Source organism: Notothenia coriiceps, unplaced genomic scaffold (assembly GCF_000735185.1).
Source record: "Notothenia coriiceps isolate Sejong01 unplaced genomic scaffold, NC01 NC01_scaffold00014288, whole genome shotgun sequence".
NCBI classification, from domain to species: Eukaryota; Metazoa; Chordata; class Actinopteri; order Perciformes; family Nototheniidae; genus Notothenia; species Notothenia coriiceps.
The window spans coordinates 123,514-142,698 of record NW_011346989.1 but is presented as its reverse complement, the minus strand read 5'-3'; the positions used below and the strand labels follow the sequence as shown (position 1 = coordinate 142,698).

The window sequence follows — 19,185 nt, the reverse complement described above, 5'->3', positions numbered from 1 at the left end:
TTTTCCACTTGAGCAGAGCCATTGTTGCCAGTCTAACAATCCTGAAGACACACACGCAGTAATGTCTTGTAGACGTCACGTGAACATAACCATATTGTGATTGGATCATTCTATCAATTCTCATATTTATAATAGCGTTGGCTCTTTGTAATGTTTATAAAGCATGAACTGAATCTGCACATGGATCTATCATAATATGTTCTGGATCACTTTTAGTGTGTGTGTGTGTGTGTGTGTGTGTGTGTGTGTGTGTGTGTGTGTGTGTGTGTGTGTGTGTGTGTGTGTGTGTGTGTGTGTGTGTGTGTGTGTGTGTGTGTGTGTGTGTGTGTGTGTTCCCTGACAAATTGAACACTAACTGCTGAGTCACTGGCAGCAGGACATGTGTGTTTTATTTGTATAAACAGGAACAGGCTTATACAAGCATTCAGACAGCTTTGTCATGTAACCCCAAATGTTAACCCTAATGTCGGACAAAAGAAAGTTTTTCCTTCAACTCGCTTTTTATTTGTATTTTATTGTTTATCTAATGATTCTTCTCTGTGTTTTGGTTGCAGAAAATGTTTGAAAAATGTTGTCAATTGTTTTGTAAAAGTACATTTCTCTCCCTTTCTCCTCCCTCCCTTCTTTCTTCTTCAGGACCAGTTTGATAATCTGGACAAACACACCCAGTGGGGCATCGACTTTATTGAACGCTATGCAAAGTTTGTCAAGGAGAGGCTGGACATAGAGCAGACCTATGCCAAGCAGCTAAGGTACACACACACACACACACACACGCACACGCACGCACGCACGCACACCTACATTCACACAAAAGGCGTTTATAGTTCAGCTAAGAGACTAACTCAATTTTTTCACTGTCTTCTTCAAAAAAAGCAAGAATTCTTAGATCCAAGGATCTCTAGTATCCCGTCTGATATTCATATTTTATTGCTTCACATTTTAATATCCTTTTCTGTTTAACCAAAATGTAATTGCAGATAAGCTTTACATTTACCCAACATAGCCTGCATCACACTTTTACAAAAAACTGTCTATATTTCTTGTTTATAAGGATTTATGATGTGCTGTGATCAGTCATCTCAATATTTTATCATTTCAATCCCTATGTAAGATGCATATATGCTCATATTCATGTTCAAATGTGTATTTTGTGCCTCTGACATGTTTACATTCTTAAATGTTCAACAAGCTCTTTATGTTTCTCACACTGCCTGTGCTGCAGCACCTCTTTTCACCCTCTGTCTGAAACCAGAGCCCAGTCTGCTCTGATTGTGTGATCGCTCAACTGCTCAGAGATGTCCCACCCCGTAGTCTATNCGCACACACAGCACGGCTCAATTTTCAAACGGCCACCCACACACACACACACACACACACACACACACACACACTTCCACTCTGCTTGTCTGAAGTATGATCAAAGATGGAGCTCTGTGTGAGGGGATATTTACAGAACATGTATTGCAGGAAGACCCCGTTCTTTGTTGCTGAAAATACACACTCACACACATGCTCACACACACAAACACACAGATTCCTCTGCTCTCTAGTTAAATCACTTTCTGACTGGTGTACTGTCAGAGCCTGAGGGAGTGGACAGGCTGAGGCTCTGATGTTCAAATTCATCTTTAATAAAATACTCAGATCCTGAGTGTGTGTGACTGTGTATGAGAGACTGTGTGTGTCTGACTCTTGTCTATTTACCTGTTTCCCTACCAGGCTTAAAATATCAGACAGTATTTGTAACTTCCTGTGTCTGCTTCTCTCTCTCCCATCAGGAACTTGGTGAAGAAATACTGTCCTAAACGCTCTAAAGAAGAGGAGCCGAGGTGAGTAAAATTAGATAATTTGTTATGTCTATTACTTTTATTCATCATTCCAAAACACCTTTTTATTTGACTGTATTGAACATATGATGTATATAATGTGGCAGATCCACGTACCTGCCATCACTCTGAAACAGTTGTGCCATGTGACTCTTGACACACACTCTTAGTTTTCCTTTCTTGTGTTACCACATAGTTTTACACCCTCAAGTGATTCCTCAAGCAGCCACAATAAAGAACCAATGTTGAGGATGCAGCAAGAACTAAGCATTTTTGGTAGAAATGTCAAATGTAGATACATTAACAATTGTATTCCTACTGAATATTTTTGTTTGTGGTGAAAAACACATACACAAACTTCAAAAGTTGAGCTTACAAGGGTCTCCAAATGATATGTGGGTAGTGATATGATTCAGAATGATTCTCGATTAAATAAATAGGAAAACAGTTTCTTTCTTCAGTGCCAAACCATTCCTTCAATTTCCCAAGCAATACTCCATTTCATTCACTTAAAGGTCCCATGTCATGGCCCTTTCTACTGATCATAATTCCATTGTTGAGGTCTACTAAAATAGATTTATATTGTGCAATTTTCCAAAATCACATTGGTTTCTCATACAGCATCTCTGTATAGTATGTGTATTCACTCTCTGTCCTAAACGGACTTGTTGGGGCACACACACACACACACACACCCCCCTATGAGCCCAGTGGCCGTCTGCGAGACAGCGAGACACAGCGAAACCCAGTCCGAAACCAGCCCAACACATACCTGCAGCCTGGCTGGGAGTTTGTGTGTGTGCTCACACACCGACTCACAGCCTCGCTGCATCCCGCCGTCTCAGGGAGGAGAAATCGGCGGAGCTGCAGCTGAGAAAAGATTGAGTGTGTGTGTGTGTGTGTGTGTGAGTTAACCTAACGGCTCCACGGACGTAACGTAACGGCTCCACGGATTTGTCCATTTGGACCAATGGGTCCATTTGGGTATGGGCACGTCACAGAACCCAGGAAGAAAACAATGGAAAAAGAGAAATCTCCAACGAGGCGTTCTGGGGCAGCATAGACAGGTCTTCTCTGTGTTGGGGTCTTACTCGCTACAGAGTGTACTTTGAGGGTTTGTGACTCTGCAGACCGTTTACATGCAGAAAAACCTTCATAACACACAAGGGGACGGTTAATAACCGGAAAAGCATGACATGGGACCTTTAAGTCTCAAGAGGTACGTACGGGAGATCCAATGCAATAATATAACATATCACACTGCATACACTACACGTATCATACATTAGATGCTATTAATAAGTAATGATCATTTAGGCTCTGGGTTCTCTTCCGCTCTTAACGGACAGCAGATGCAGATGTCTCTGTGAACAGATCAAAAAGAGGAAGCCTGTTTCTTTTGCAGTGGTAATCACTTGTTTGATGTGTGTCTGTTGTGCAGGTTCACATCATGTCTGTCTTTCTACTCCGTACTGAATGAACTCAACGACTACGCCGGGCAGAGGGAGGTGGTTGCCGAGGAGATGTCTCACAAGGTGTACGGAGAGCTGATGAGGTACAGCCAAGACTTCAAAGCTGAGAGGAAGCATGTAAGTTCACTAACAAGTCCATACGTCACTGCACTCTGTATACAATTGCAAAAAAGTTGCAAAAGTGTATCAATCCATAATCAAGACCACGTTTCCCAGAGAACCTGCTGCTTTCTGTCATGAAACGGATGTTGCTGTTTGCCCTTTATATCCTGTGTGTCGCCTCATATTCACTTATTTTCTGTTTGGCTTCCCTCAAGGGGATGCATATGTTGGATGTGATGTTAACCATCTGTCTTTTACTTCTTCCCCCATCTGCTGAGGCCACAGGCCCCAAACATTTGTCCTCCATGTGTTTAGGAAGAACAGTGCCCCCTTCTTGTTTAGTGATGATCAGCACCAGATAAATCCATACACTATAAGGCACAGTGCACTTTCTATATTATTGATGTCTTGTAATTTATTGACAGTGTGTCATTTTAGTTAATGGCAACTTGAAGAAACACATTTATTTAATATTTGTATAATAATGTCATTGGAACTGAGTCAGGATTTTACCCATAACAAGAAATCTGCTTCACACAGAGAAATATTACACTGTTTTTTTAATTTTTTTATTGTTTTGAGTTAGATTTTTTTTAAGTAGGTAACATCTCTTCAGAATTGTAGGTTTACACATACGACAAATTATCTTTGTTATATGTCATGCATACAAAGATACAGAACTAAAATATAAACACTACTTTTTCAACAGCTATTTAAAAAGACAATATTTTCACAAAATATAATTATGTGAGAAAATGAGTACAGTGAAAAATAATTACTATATACTTTATTCAAAGTGGATAGCTGTGCTGATTTAAAAGAGGTAGTGTGTACAGAATGTATTCTTATGTAGAGTTAGTGAATGTTTCATGCTTATCATGGTTATCAAACCCTCCACATACTGTATAAAAAAATGTATTCAGAGATTTTAAGCAAAACTAGTGGTGGAGGCCATGACACGTATACAGACAAAAATGATACAGAATTGAAATATAAGAAAGAAGGTAAATATTTGTATGTCATGATACACATTTAGAAATCTGACCTTGAAAACCATAGTTTCTAAAAACATCCCAACTCTAGGTCTACTGACCGGCACCGCACAGTAGCTGTTATGATTTCATCCTCAGCACTTGAAAGATTTCTCCTCAGCGTTGGCCTATAAGTGAAGCAAATTGTTGGTTTGACAAAACAGTCCCAAGCCAAGGTCCGCTACAGGCCTCTTCTGCACTCATTACCTCATAATGTGGTCGTCGTCAGCGCATGTCAACACATCCATCTCCATGGCTACTCTGTAAAACTATCTGCCCTCAGGAACACTTAATGAGTAGACCTTGAGCTGGGATGGTTTTGCCAAATTATGAATATATTTGAATCAGACATGTGGTCTAAAGTGTCCTACCATTATGCTCTAACGATGAATGGAGCATTGTCTTAATGATGTAATGTGTAACTAATTTGTAGGTAAGTCTGAATTTGTTCTTTCACTGCTTTACTCACTGGACTCTTGTAAACTTGGCCCTTTTTGTTTCCAGAGGATTGTATTTATGTACGTAACAGTGATACAAAGTCAAGTTATGTTGTGTGTGTGCATATGAATGTGTTCTATGAGCTCTATTTATGTGTTTTTTCCTGTGTAAATGTGTCTCGTTTCTGTGTGTGTGTTTGTGTGTGTATATGAGCAGCATCTACAGGAGGGCAGGAAGGCCCAGCAGCATTTGGATCATTGCTGGAAACAGATGGACAATGTGAGTGGGGAGGGAGGGCTCAAGAAGGGGGGAATGCAGAGAAAAAGTGTTTAGTGTAAATATCCTCTGTTAGGGACAGCCAGCTGGACTCATACTTGGTGCGCAAGGAATGCAAGAAATGCAAACAAAGGTGTACTTTAGGACAAATAGGGGTTGCACTTTTTCCCCGTTTAATTCCGCACATGCCGTTATTTAATGAAGAGACTAGCACGTCATGTGTGGTAATTGTATGCCATTTATATCAAGATAAGTAATATAGGCTCCCCTGTAATGTTAGTCCCAAATTTAATAGAAATATGAAAACATTCGCTTCTGGCTGAGAAAAGACAGCAGTGACCTATTCTTCTTTCTGGCAATCCTCCCAGGACAAGGAGACACACAGACCTCAGTGTACACCAGCCCATGTGTCACATTTGGCCCTCGACAACGGTCTTTTTGGCTCGTAAAAAGACAACTTATATTCCATTTGTTCACTTCTTAGGTCATTTTAATGCGTTTGCAAAAAACGTTTTATTACAATCGGCTCATTACAACATTTATAATGAACCTCCACGATTCCTAAAGTGCTAAAAATCCAATTCCTGCGTATTACATGTATAAAAGATGCATGTCCACTCACATTTCATAGGTCTGAGTTACTTCACACTGGCACATGTTCAGTGTGTGGTCTCAATGGTGACTACTTGGTGACTGGACTGTAATGTCTCAGCTATTCTCTGTTTCCTTCACTACTAATGTGACCCAGATGGGCTGGCAGGAAGTAAACTATCTCCCTGCCTGATTCATCTCCCTCTTGGCTTTTGTTCTGAACACTCATTCACATTTATTTATTTGTATTCACTGAAGACTCTTTGAAAATGTGTTTCTTGATGTATGAACTTTCCTTTTCTGTTTTTGTTTCTCTCTTTTAGAGTAAAAGGAAGTTTGAGAGGGAGTGTAAAGAAGCAGAGAAATCCCAGATTACCTATGATCGGTTAGATAATGACATCAACGCCACTAAATCTGAGGTGGAGAAGGTAGGAAGCTCTGCCTGAAACACAACTGCTAAAAAGAACTTGTTCGACTGAGAACTAACTTCTCCTCTCTTTATTATCACTGGAAACACCAGCATGTTTACTCTCATCTTATAGCGGGCACGAGGCCAAAGACGGTACATTATTGGACACGAGCAGTTCAGTAAAACAATCCACATTTCAAGACCAATGACTCCCTTTTACAACCCTTTATACCTAGTATTTTGCTTTTCTCAAAGTTAGTATTGTATAATTTATGCTTTTTAAAGTAAATTATACTCTAGCTCCCTTTTTCCTGCACACTTACTGTATAATTAGACTAGGTGGATTAAGTTTAAGCTTGGAGGAAAATAAACCTTTCCAAATGGAGGTTAAAGCATAGCCCAGTCAGCCTTATTTTCTACATGAGGTACTGTTTCATTACAGTTTTTTACAGAATAACTCTGGAAATAAGGATGATGGATTCAAATGTCAAGTCAAATTTCAAATTAGACGGTTACAAATTAGCTTTAGGTGGCTTTATCCTTGCTTAAGAAATACAATATATTAGCAGTGGGGTAATATTTTGGATTTGTTCCGTTAAAACCATGTGACCATGCTATGAAAACATGTCTCACAATCCTTTAATAGGGGACAATGCAAAATGTTTTTCCCTTCGTATCATTATTATGCCTGTCATTTGCTAGCATGGTAATGTTGACCAAACGAGAGGTTGTTGATGCTCCAGCTAACTTGGTTCTCATGTTTAATGTCACGGTTCAGGCCAAAGCCCAGTTCTACCTGCGCACCCACATGGCCGACGAGAGTAAGAACGAGTACGCCGCTCAGCTACAGAACTTCAACGGAGAGCAGTGGAAAAATTTCAACAATGCCATACCACACATCTTCAAGGTAAAGCTTCTCCTAGGGGTTTGAATTACAGTAATAACCACTTTTTTTTAAACTTCGAATTGAATTCATTTCAGTGAGTGAAATTAAGTAGCTGTTCAACAGTATGGGATTTTTCTCTTAACAACTGGAGTAATAATCTTTTAGATATTCTTTAAGAGTGGATTGTGATGTAATATATATATGTTTGGCCTTTCTTGGATATTATCTTATTTATCTAAAGAGCCCCAGCAGAATAAAACATTGTAAAATGTTACGCATAGCAGCTTGTCTCATGTAAGCCATCTCAAATATACTGACTAGGTATGAATGGTGCCCAGGAAAAGGATCTGCTAACTCTGACAGGATGTTTACGGCTAATAAGCCTGTAGAAGTGTTTCTATGAGCACTTTGTTAATAGTGTTTATTCTATTTCCGCTTCTTGTTACAGAATCTGCAGGACATGGACGAACGTCGGACGGTAAAGCTCGGTGAGACGTACCGGAGCTTTGCCGAGGCGGAGCGCAGAGTCATTCCCATCGTCTCCAAATGTCTAGAAGGGATGGTTTCTGCTGCCAAAGCTGTCGATAGCCGAAAGGTATGTAGCAGAGCGAAGGGTGTTAGAAAGGAAGAGAAAAACAGTAAACCCGAACATATTTTGACTTGGTATTTCCTCCCTTTTCGTTTCACACCATTCATATATTTATTTCCTCCTCTTCCCAGGATTCAATAATTGTGGTGGAGTCGTTTAAATCGGGCTTCGACCCTCCAGGCGACTTCCCCTTCGAGGACTTCAGTCAGCATCTGAGCAGGTCAGGTTCAGATGGGACCATCAGCAGCACACCCAAAGTAGAGAGAGAACGAGAGGCCCCGGCGCCACGGTCCGACCCTAAACACCCCATGAGCAAAACCAAGAACAAGCTGTGGCTGTTTGGGAAGAAACCAAAGGTATGAGGAGTGAGGGGTGAGGGGTGTATGTGTTGTTGCCTTTTTAATGTAATGAATCAAGTGCTAAATAATAAATTATAAAAATGACTTTAAAGTAAACACTAATGCTTCAATATTAAGGCCACCACATTATGTCTCAGCATATATCTCACATAAAAAATATATATAAAAACGCCAAAATAAAAGAATAATTAGGTATTACTATTATTATTATTATTATTATTAAGATGTTTCAAATTGAGGAACACACCTCCATACTAGTGACGTAATTGACCATAGTCCACTGTGTTTCTAAATACAACGACAAAAGGACAGATCATGAAACAGGGGAAATTCCCTTTTGGAGTTATTCTCTTGTGGCCTAATTATTTGTTTTAATGTTTTTAGAAACCTTTTCTCAGCATAAGATATAAGACAGAAATGAAAAGACATCCATTTATTACAAATGTGCTTATATAAACACAAGAAAGGGCAACCTCTTCTGGGGAGCTATTAACATTTCTTTATTTTAAATATTTTATTTGCAATACGTTCAAACTTGAACTGTTCTCATACATTATATGTTCTTCAAAGTATGGACACTAACTCGTTGTTGTTGTATGATGTACAGAGACATAGAAGTCAAAGATAGTGCCTTAAGAATTTATATTTATTTAACAGTGAGTGAGTTTACTTTTTTTCATTCAGCTGGTTGGCAATTCACTTTTCAGTTGTGTACTTTAAAGTTCACCATTTTGTCTTCCTCACAGACTCATTATAATCTGCAGTTAACATTCCAACCATGCAGCAAAACCTGTTCTTTATCAGTCACTTCCTGAAAACCCATGTGTTGTAACTTTCTCTGCTCCTCAGATGTATCTCCAGTCGTAGGTTATTGTCACCTTTCCAATATTTGTAACCCATTCAAATAGATTCTGTGATACACTGCTTGAACCTTGCCCCTCTCATAAAGAGCATGTTGGTTAATCATTAACCGGGCTTTTGGTCTATGTTAGCGTCATCAGCTGGAACATGTGTCATGCATAGGGTGTTTGTTTGTGTATAGTTTAATTGTTTAACACACTGCTCTTAATTTCACACAAACCAATGATCCCTCCCAGGCCTGGATGATGAGTCAGTCTTCATCAGAGAAAGTCACACACCAGTCATGCTTATGACAGATCCATGACTTGTTGTGAATCCTGTGAATAATATACCGAAAGGCTCTCGTGATAAAGAGTGTCGTTCTGACCTCTGGTTTTTTTCTCTCCTCCTGCTCCCCACCAGTCTCCTTCCTCCTCTCCCCCTTCACCACCTTCGTCTTCCCGTTCCCGGTTCAGCACTGACTTAGTGAGCCACTATCTCTCTGAGATAAAGACTACACCCAGAAAGCCTCAGAATTTGAAAGGCCTGAGACGAGGGGTGAGACAGGAGGTAGTGTGTTTGATTGACAAGTGATTTATGTTTTCTGAATGTCTTCTGCAGGATGTCGGCAGGTTCTAGAAAATATATAGTGTTCAATTAAACATAAAGAAGCAATCAATGGCTTTAAATATATAATTGAATCTTAAACTTGGTTTAAGATGTAAGACATTTTAACCCTTAAACTGGGTTTAAGGTTTAAAATGGCTTTAATTGTAACTTGAAGAAACTGGCAGACACTTCCTTCCTCTCCTTTCCTTTCTTATTGGCTCTTTTTATTTATTTGTGTATGATGTGGATCTGGTGTTTGGGAATAGGCATGTGTATATTGGAGGGGTTTGGGCATTCTGGTTGCAGTGCTGTGTGGGGAAAACAAGCGTTTTCAACATCAGGTGTGTTGCTCTGATGTTGGCAGTTTGCAGTGGTGTGTTTGTGTGTTTTGGAGTGGCTCCGCTTACAGTGTCAGTGTGCTCTGAAGCAGAGCTTTCTGTTGCACACAGTTTAACAGAACAGTTGACAAACCTCTTCAGTCAGGACTGTCGTGGATAGCTCTTCCATATGGTCAAATAAAATGGCCATCAGAAGAACCAATCTTACCGTTTGTTTGACGACTGACGTGAAACCCTCATTGTAATATTATCCCGGTTGGAGAGATGTGTTCCAGATGGAAAGAAGTAGAGGATGTTGATGCATTTTCTAGGAATTCAGTTACAAATGACCTGTGAAGATTTATTGGAAACACACATGAGTTACCTTTACATAAATGTTCTCCAATTAAAATGTAACACCTATACCTTTGAGGTATATCAATCATAACAAAAATAAAAGCAGTTATTAAAAGACCACATTAAAGTGGATCAAATATAAACATGCGGCCTCCCTCCACAAGATAATCTGGTTTTAATAAATGCAGGAAATAAAATCAGAAATGAATAATTGTGTAGTATAAATATTCAAAAGTTAATGTACATTAAACTCTTATTTAATATATATGAACTGTGTAATATACATGAGCTATGTGAAATATTCACACTAACCTCCTGTGCAGTGATTTACATCTGATATGTGTTGCAAGTTCCATCTCTGAAACTGTGTAGTGATCTGAGCATCTGGTTTTCATGCTGACCCACTGGCTTGATAGTGGCTGCTTTACATACTGACCACTAACCAGCATCCCATGTTGTTTGTCTCTCTTTATTGTAACGGTTAATGCGCCAGTGGTCAATCAAGATGGTAAGTGTGTGAGTGTGTGTATAGAGTAGAATGTATCCTCACCATGTAGGACTTTCCTTCGTGCCCAATATATAAACCCAGTAGTGATAGTAAAGTCTCCTCTCCTAGTGAAAATAGATTTACTGCCTTCTGACATATAATATTATAATGCACTTACTAAAGCTTCATCACACCCACTAAAATAGAACTAGAGTTCCCCATTGGAAGTCTATTTACCGTATGGTATTGTCCCCTCCTACTGTATATTATACATGGTAAGTACTGACAAATGGTAAGTACAGATAGGATATTCAGTCAATTCAGAATCAACTTTTTTTTTTAAAGCAGAACCATGGGGAAAAAAATAATATGCCAATATTAGTTATTATTTAGCCCAAGGTATGGATTAAAAATAAGATGCATCATACATCACCAACCATAGCATCTCTTTAGATGTTTGTTGCATCAGTCAGTTTAAAAAACAAAATTGGAGATTAATTTTTTCAGTCGAGCATTTCCAACAGACCTCTTCACACCTCAGAGAAAGTTAATTGACACATTTTCCCTCCAGTCAGGATAAACTCTGAGTTAGTAGTTTTGTTTTGTTTTCATCTCCAGGCCCCATCTCTGGAGGATTACAGCCACTTACCGCCCGAGCAGAGGAGGAAGAGGCTGCAGCAGAGGATCGACGAGCTCGGAAAAGAGCTCCAGAAAGAGATAGATCAGAGGTTGGCCTTCACCCATAATGCCTTGCCCAGTCCAAATCATCACCACATGTGACCAAAAGGGCCTTAACATGGTTCTGCTTACGTTGTTACTCATGACCTGTGACCTGCTTATTATCATTAGTCCATCACCAACACCAAAGCATGTCTGTCTTTCAGAGATGCCCTGAACAAGATGAAGGATGTGTATGAGAAGAATCCACAGATGGGAGACCCCATCAGCCTGCAGCCCAAAATATCAGAGACTATGTGTAACATGGAGAAGCTGCGCTCAGAACTCCACAAAAACGAGGTAAAAAAGGAAGGTTTAGCTTGAAATAGGGCCAAAACATACACAACTGTAAAACCCAAGAAAAAGAAAGACAGATTACAGGTGAAAGGTTTCAGCTGAGTATTTGTTCAGGTCTTACAGTTGGTCATAATGTGATACTATGTAGATGAGGATGGTATTAGAATAGACGTGTCATATTGACTGAAACCTTCTCTCTCTCTCTTTGTTGACAGACTTGGTTATCGGAGGTGGAGGGGAAGCAGAGCTCCAGAGGAGACAGACGACACAGCGCCGACAACCACCATCACACTCCTCAAGGCAGAGAGAGGTACACACTATATACACACTGACAGACAGAGGGAGCAAGAGGATCAAATATTAAGCTTTTGGTATTCATTAATGACATGTATAGAGTCAGTGATGTCCTTTTTCACAACATTCATATTCATTTCAAAGTCATTCAGTTTAGTAAGTAGTCTTTATTTCCCACCTTTAACGTTTGCTTGTGTAGTTGGCTATTTGTGTTCATTATTTACTTTTGAATAATTTCCTCGGAAGTAGTGAACAATGTCATCTTGTACTGATAATAGAGGAAATAAAGGCACGGTCCAGTTGGTATTCCCCCAATTAAGTAACTGAAATGTACGGCTTGTCTAACCTTAAGAGCATAGTGGGTCAGCTTAACATGTGAACTGTCTGCAATTAAACATTTCTATTAAACATGAATGAAGAATGAATTAAATAGTTACTTGGGTTTAAAATAAAAAATAATCTCCTTTTAATTAGTTCTAAACTAGATAGTTAATTGCCGACAAATTCCTTGGGCATTATAATCAGAAAAAAAAAATCAGAAAATGTCAATTTTACCTTTTTTAAATCATAATTCTTGTTAAAACATAAACAATGTCCCAAACAATATGAAGGCAGGAGCTCTGTTATTTTTTTTATAGACTCATTAGACCCGCTGGTCAATCTCTAATATTCCTGCTTAGATTACATTTTCTTCATACGAATAATATTGAGTCTGCTGTTTATATATAATCAAGGAGCAGTGATGTATTTAAATGAATGCAAACGCAACCTCATTCCGCTGCCTTTCTCCCTTCAGTCCTGAGGGCAGTTACACAGACGACACCACGCAGGAGCATCAGACGCCTCAGAAGCGCACGACCCCTCCAAAGCCCGGGCAACCCAACCCCGACCCGCACGAGTTTGACGACGAATTTGACGACGACGACCCGCTGCCGGTCATCGGACACTGCAAAGCGCTCTACTCCTTCGATGGTAATGACAAACACCATAAAGTGTTACAAATGTTCTCAGTGTTGTTCTCAAAGGGAAGTGACTCTGCTTTTATTATCTAACCTTAGTGTGTTTAATGCGATTATGTTTTGTCTGACTCTTAGGTCAGAACGAGGGGACACTGGTGATGGCAGACGACGAGGTAATGCTTTCTTTTAAGGTTATAAATATATTTGTGGGTAATCCCAAACCAGCATTTAACTGTTCCTATGAACAAGTATTTGTTGTCTTAAATGAACAAACACACTATAGTTCATTTTGAATCATTCCCACTACCACTGTCCTGCTGCTGTAAAGTCATTGGAGCACCATATGTAGATTAATCCACCGATCACCATTTCCTTCTGTTTAAGTCATGTTATTTTTCACCATTATAGTTTGCTTTTTAAAGCCCGAATGTAACATTTCAAAGTATTGGACTTTGGCGACTCTTAGTGGTACTATAAAAAAATACACTATTGTGATACTAAATGACAAAAATAATTCTCAAAAAACCCATAGTGTTCATGAATCTTCAATGGGTTAGCCTTATTTATTTCCAACCAATAGTGTGGGCCAGTCATTTAAGAGACGTATCTTTGCCGCTGCAGGTGTTGTACATCATCGAGGAGGACAAAGGCGACGGCTGGACGAGGGCGAGGAAGCAGAGCGGCGAGGAGGGCTACGTCCCAACCTCCTACGTAGAAATCACCATGGAGAAAAACAGCAAAGGTGCTGTCACCTACATCTGAGTCTAACACTGTGTTCTCATCCTGTCTGTCGTCCTCTCCATCCTCCCCGTTTTCTCTTTCTCAAAATAACACTACAACAAGGAAACAAAGACAGCATCTCCACATCTGCATGGACAGTTATCTGTTTTCTGACTTCCATCTCATCTCTCTATCCCCCTGTGTATCCCACTTACTGTAATCATTCGTCCTCCTGTCATATCTGTGGGACTGGTGTATCAGAGGTGAGTGTAAGAGAACAGAGACAAATAGGAAAACCCTTTTTAAATGGTGTGTGTGTGTGTGTGTGTGTGTGTGTGTGTGTGTGTGTGTGTGTGTGTGTGTGTGTGTGTGTGTGTGTGTGTGTGTGTGTGTGTGTGTGTGTGTGTGTGTGTGTGTGTGTGTGTGTTGAGGCCACACCTCTTTTTATCGATCAAAGTTTTTAAGTTGTATGTAATATATTAGAAATGATCTATTTTTAATTATTTTTTAATGTTTCTTTTTTTTTAATGGAGAATTTTAAAACTGATTTTAAGCTCTTTGGATTCATGTGTTCATCTGTGTTTATTTCGGTCTGACTGCAGTGTTGGTAGTGTTGTATCATACCTTGACAGGGGTTTGCCTGATCTAGCATTATTGTCAACAAATCTAATGCAAAACAACTAAACCAACAATGTTATCTATATCTTACAAAACAGGTCCAAAATAGTACATAGTATATTCCATTTACTTTAAAATCCTTAACACTCACTGAAACAGCAAGTCACTGTAGTTCTCTGTGGACATTTATTAAAAATAGTGCATTTCTCAGACTATTTTCAGCTACTAGCAGCACATTTTAGTGCAAGCAATAAACCTGCATTAGACACAGTCACCTGTCAGATAACTTTTACAAGTTGCAGTGCCAAAATATGTAAGGAAAATAAAAAATAAAAAGTTTTAAATCTGGCACGCCATGATGATGATGTGGGAAACAATCTGGCATTAATTTAATATAATTTAGACATTTTATTTAAATACATTTTTAATATGAATACATAATTCACTCATTAACTGACTTAAATGATTAGGTCATACTTGTGTTTTGCCCTGTATAGTAAGTATTATGTACCTTTTTAGTATTTTTGGCAGCACAGAGTAATAAAAGACACATACAGTAGGCTTAATTCATTTGTTAAGCTATAAGAAGAAAATACATTTATAACCAGCCGCATTCTTCTTCTTGTATTTGGTTACATTTGTGCGTGAGAGCGAACTGCAGCACCGGATGTTGTAGTAACTCCCTCTCTCCTCTATGTGACTGCAGGTTCCTGAGGGCTGCAGGGTGGCCGGGCGATTTGATTGGCTGGTGGAGGGCTCACGCTGATTGCTGATTATTGGTGGTGGGGGTGACACAAGAAAAGAGAGAGGTAGAGAGGGAAAGAGATGAAATAAAGACAGGTTGCATGTTGCATGCTCACATATCCATAACCAGCAAAGCATTCTGGGTTACTAGAGGCTGTGATGGCTACCCTCCATCACATCAGGGGGGGGAACATACTGGTGTTCTGCTCCCTGAGGGTTCAAACACTGTTTGACAGCAAATAGAAACCAACTGCTGCTACGGCCTCACTAGTTATGTTGTGTACAGTAAAAATACATGCCTAATTGAAAGATTGAGCTCACGGAGAACAGTATGGTACCAGGACTTCCTCTTATTGGTTGTGGATTTATAATTTAATGACAAAGAGGAACATTTCCAGGAAACGTTTTCTGTGGGCCTTTTGTTGTGGGCGACCATTAACACTTATTTTGCTTGTTTTTGCTTAAACTAATGGGTTCCTTAAATCATTAAAGAGCATTTTGACAAGAGATTCTCATCACAAAAAATAACACGGCAACTTTAATTAATGAAATATGGCCGAAAGCTTCGGAAAGATCTAGTAAGTGAACCTTGTGATGAGCTTTTTTTGGTCAAAGTTCTATTTCCAAAGAATGGACCCTTAACCTCAAAGTAGCTTTGAGCTGTCTCATAACGACATTTTCAAAGTCCCACTTGCCATTTATTCTAAAATGTATTTGTAAAATAATCTTATATTTCCATACTATATTCTCCGAATAGACAAACTGTTCCCCACTACTTTTGGTCCAGCTACTCAAGAGAGGGTATCAGTGAATTCTAAACTCAGACTCTCAGGGTTTGTCACATTTGTTAGGGTCAGTTATGCTTACAGTATTTGCTAACACTAACAATGTCAGTCCTGCACTCATCCCTGTTGTCATCATCTGTGCTCTGTTGGTGATGTTTGCCTGCCCGCCCGCCTGAGCCACTCTGCTCCTCATGCCTGCCCTCACCCTCATACAGCCGCATGTCCTTAACGTGTCCCAAACATGATCACACGTTTCATGTGTGACTTTAACTGCAACTATATGAGTGTGTGTAACTTTGGATGTGAGTTGTGTGTTGAATGCTGCATCATCCCGGTGTATTTTGATGTCCAGCATGAGTATGATTTTGTGCATTTAACGTCATTAAGTTACTCATTAGACAGATAGCAGGCCGATCAGGTGAACACAGGACCTCTCTACCACTCTTTCTTTTCCCATCTTTCCTATCCTTTACTTCCTGGGTTCTACTACCCCCATTTGACCAGCAGATGGAAACCTTTGCTCACAAAACCATGGCTCATCTTAAGTTGAACTGGACCACCTTAAACAACACTAAACATGGAGGAGCACCAATTTTTTTTTGCAGTCAGACTCTGCCTTAAAACTCCATTTTGTTTTACTTTGGATGGATTTTTGGATGTCTCCACTCTTCTGCCTGACCACATCTCCCATCAGCCACCTGGGCTCAGCCTTACCTCCTCGGGGACTCTCAACTGCATCTCCATTATCAAAAAAGTTTTTTCCCATCTTAATTGGTTGTATTTGTGAATGTGACCACAGATGCACACATGTATCAGTGATATGTAAACACCCTATGGAAGGCCAAATGGGCCGAAAACACATGTTGAATTTTGGCACGTTTGGCTTTCCATACTTAATAGTATGTAAGTGTGTCTACATGTGCCTGCGTTACATGTGTGATGTTAGTTTTTACCATTGAATGAATTGTAAATATTAACATCTTTTATGTCATGCTGAATGTTTTTCCATAGTGATTGTTTTTAGGTTTGTTTGACACTCTTCATGACAGACAACAAGGTTTGAATTGAACTGATGCACTTTGCCCTGAAGTACTACAGCATTTGAATCTGATTAAATGAATTAAAGCGAATGAATGAATGAATGAAGGTCTGTGTTGTCTGCTGAGAGGCGTGAACTTAATGAATGACCACTGTATAGCAGCGAGAAACAAAAACGGCTCTAATAATTTCCTCTTCCTGATGGTTTTTATACTCTTTTTGTAACTCTTGACGAGCAATGACCCACCTTTTTTTTTGCATGGTTTTCTAGATTCTTTACATTAATTCTTTGTGTGTTTTGGTGATTGTTTTAACCATTCACTTTCTCAACAAAACACAATTGAGGTTTGACTGTTCTGTTGATGCTATTTAAGACAAAAATGCCACTAATAATTCAGCTGCTTTGTGGTTCTTAACAGCAGGAGGCTCCGTAGTGGTCAGTGTTTCTTCTATGAAGCTGTGAAATGTACAGAATGATGCTGTCGGGGATGTTACTTGAACTTCAGTCACAGTTCTCCAAATGTTCTCTCCTATCCGGGTCCATTTTGCATCGGATAAAAACAATAGAAGTTTGAGAGAAATTAGCTTTCCACAACATAGGACTTTTTACCATTGGAACAGAACCAGGCTAGCTGTTTCTCTCTGCTCCCAGTCTCTATGCTAAGCTAAGCTAACCGACTGCTGGCAGTAGCTTCAGATATACTGTAAAGGTTTGAGAGTGGTGTAGATCTTTTCATCCAACTCTTCACGATAAAAAAACTTTTCCCCCAAAATATCCAACAGTTTTTTTCCCCTCTACTCGATATTTTTTTAGCCTGGGGATGCAAAATGGTGCAAATGAAAATAACCCATTCCTTCACTTTGGTTTGAAATAATGATGCCTTGTAAACGCATACATCGATCTATCAGTGCTTTCAATTTTGTGTACACATCTGTCGTCATGGTTAGTTACATCTGCTAGCCTGCTTGCTTTTCTTTAAAATTAGCTATAACTACATGTGTTTTGCCTTTTTTGAAAACTAAGCCGTGACATAAGATGCGTGCAGTAAAGTGTTGCATATTAGATTTATTTTTGTTCCAATGGCAATACAGTCATAACGTCGAATCACATTTCTATGGTTAAGCAGTCGTGGGTGCAAATAGTTGTTTTAAACTTTTTATTTGCTATTTTTGATTAAGTCTATAAATTGTCAAATGAAATCATGAATAATGCCTATCAATAGTTCTAACAGCCCATCGTGATGTCTTCCATTGTTGGTTTTGTTCTACAAACTTTCCAAAACCCAAAGATATTCAATTTACAATAATATAGAAGATCAGCACATTTGAGAGTTTTTGTTTGCTAAAGGGCATGGGGGAAAAAAAGCAAACCACATCAGTTCAAGCACTAAAACCACTACATTGCTTGTAATTGAATATTATTTTATGGTGGAAAAGATAATCCACTGACATGAAGATATAGGCAGTGATAAACAAAACAGTCCTCTCTGTTTCCTGCTGAATTTGTATTGATGTTGCCATGATGATGCTTGTATAACATTTATACTAACTCTTAAACAGACGGTACACTCGAAATGTTTCATATTCTTCATTTTCAGACCTATTTGGAGTGTACTGTCCCTTTTAATCAAAGAATACATGTCAGTAGAAACGCAGCACCTTTGCAATCAGTCAAACTTAGAAACATTTTCTTCTTAGTCAATTAATATACATATAAAAACTTTGAGCTCAGTAAATGTTATAGCCACTTAACTGTACTTCTGGATATTATGCAAAAATAGATAACAAAGCAGCTTTAATAAAGTTCTTGGAACGGTTCTTTAGTGAAACCTGCCATGCTGTGAGTGGGGTGCTGTTTACCACCCAGAAAAAAAACACACTTCTACATTCCTCTTGTTTTTGAACGCCGATCATGTTTGTCTTGTGGAAGCTCTGTACAGATTATTCTCTCAGCTCTTTAACTCACGATAAAAACATTTTTTTTATCAGCATCAACATCCAATCACAGTAAATAAAAACAGCAGCAGGTACAAGGTGATTCTGAATGATGTTAACATCCATGTAAATGTTTTTTTACCATGTTGTATGTTGTAATAACCAATGGCAGTACTTCCCTTTCCATATTGTTGTGCACATCTTTTTACTTTGAATGTTGTCAGACACTTTGTTTTTTCTTCTTCCAAGAAATTGTTCTAATAAAATAAGCAGCAATGGAAATAAGTGGATTGGTTTTCTTTGACATTTTAGGAAGAAGTGAGTTTCAATTCAGCTCTCTTTTGAATCTCCCTGTGAGGTAACGTAGTATTAATTCATGAGTAAAATGCCTTCAACAAGTGTCCTAAAGAAGTACCTTAATTATGCTTGAATGAATTTCAATAAAATAACAAGCTAAACAAAGCCAAATGTCCACAAAGATGCAGA

General features: G+C 39.0%; 1 protein-coding gene across 1 annotated transcript; it reads left to right on the top strand.

Annotated features, from left to right (window-relative positions):
- Nucleotides 1–636: 636 nt before the first annotated feature.
- On the top strand, nucleotides 637–18,981 carry fnbp1l (formin binding protein 1-like; the record flags this gene model as incomplete). The annotated part of the gene is made up of 15 exons (XM_010774580.1): nucleotides 637–752; nucleotides 1,782–1,832; nucleotides 3,271–3,418; nucleotides 5,089–5,151; nucleotides 6,063–6,167; nucleotides 6,927–7,055; nucleotides 7,483–7,629; nucleotides 7,755–7,979; nucleotides 9,246–9,392; nucleotides 11,211–11,320; nucleotides 11,477–11,609; nucleotides 11,822–11,916; nucleotides 12,697–12,872; nucleotides 12,995–13,032; nucleotides 13,481–18,981. Coding segments are annotated over 15 exons (1,824 nt in total), but the record flags the coding sequence as incomplete, so codon positions are not given.
- Nucleotides 18,982–19,185: the final 204 nt, after the last annotated feature.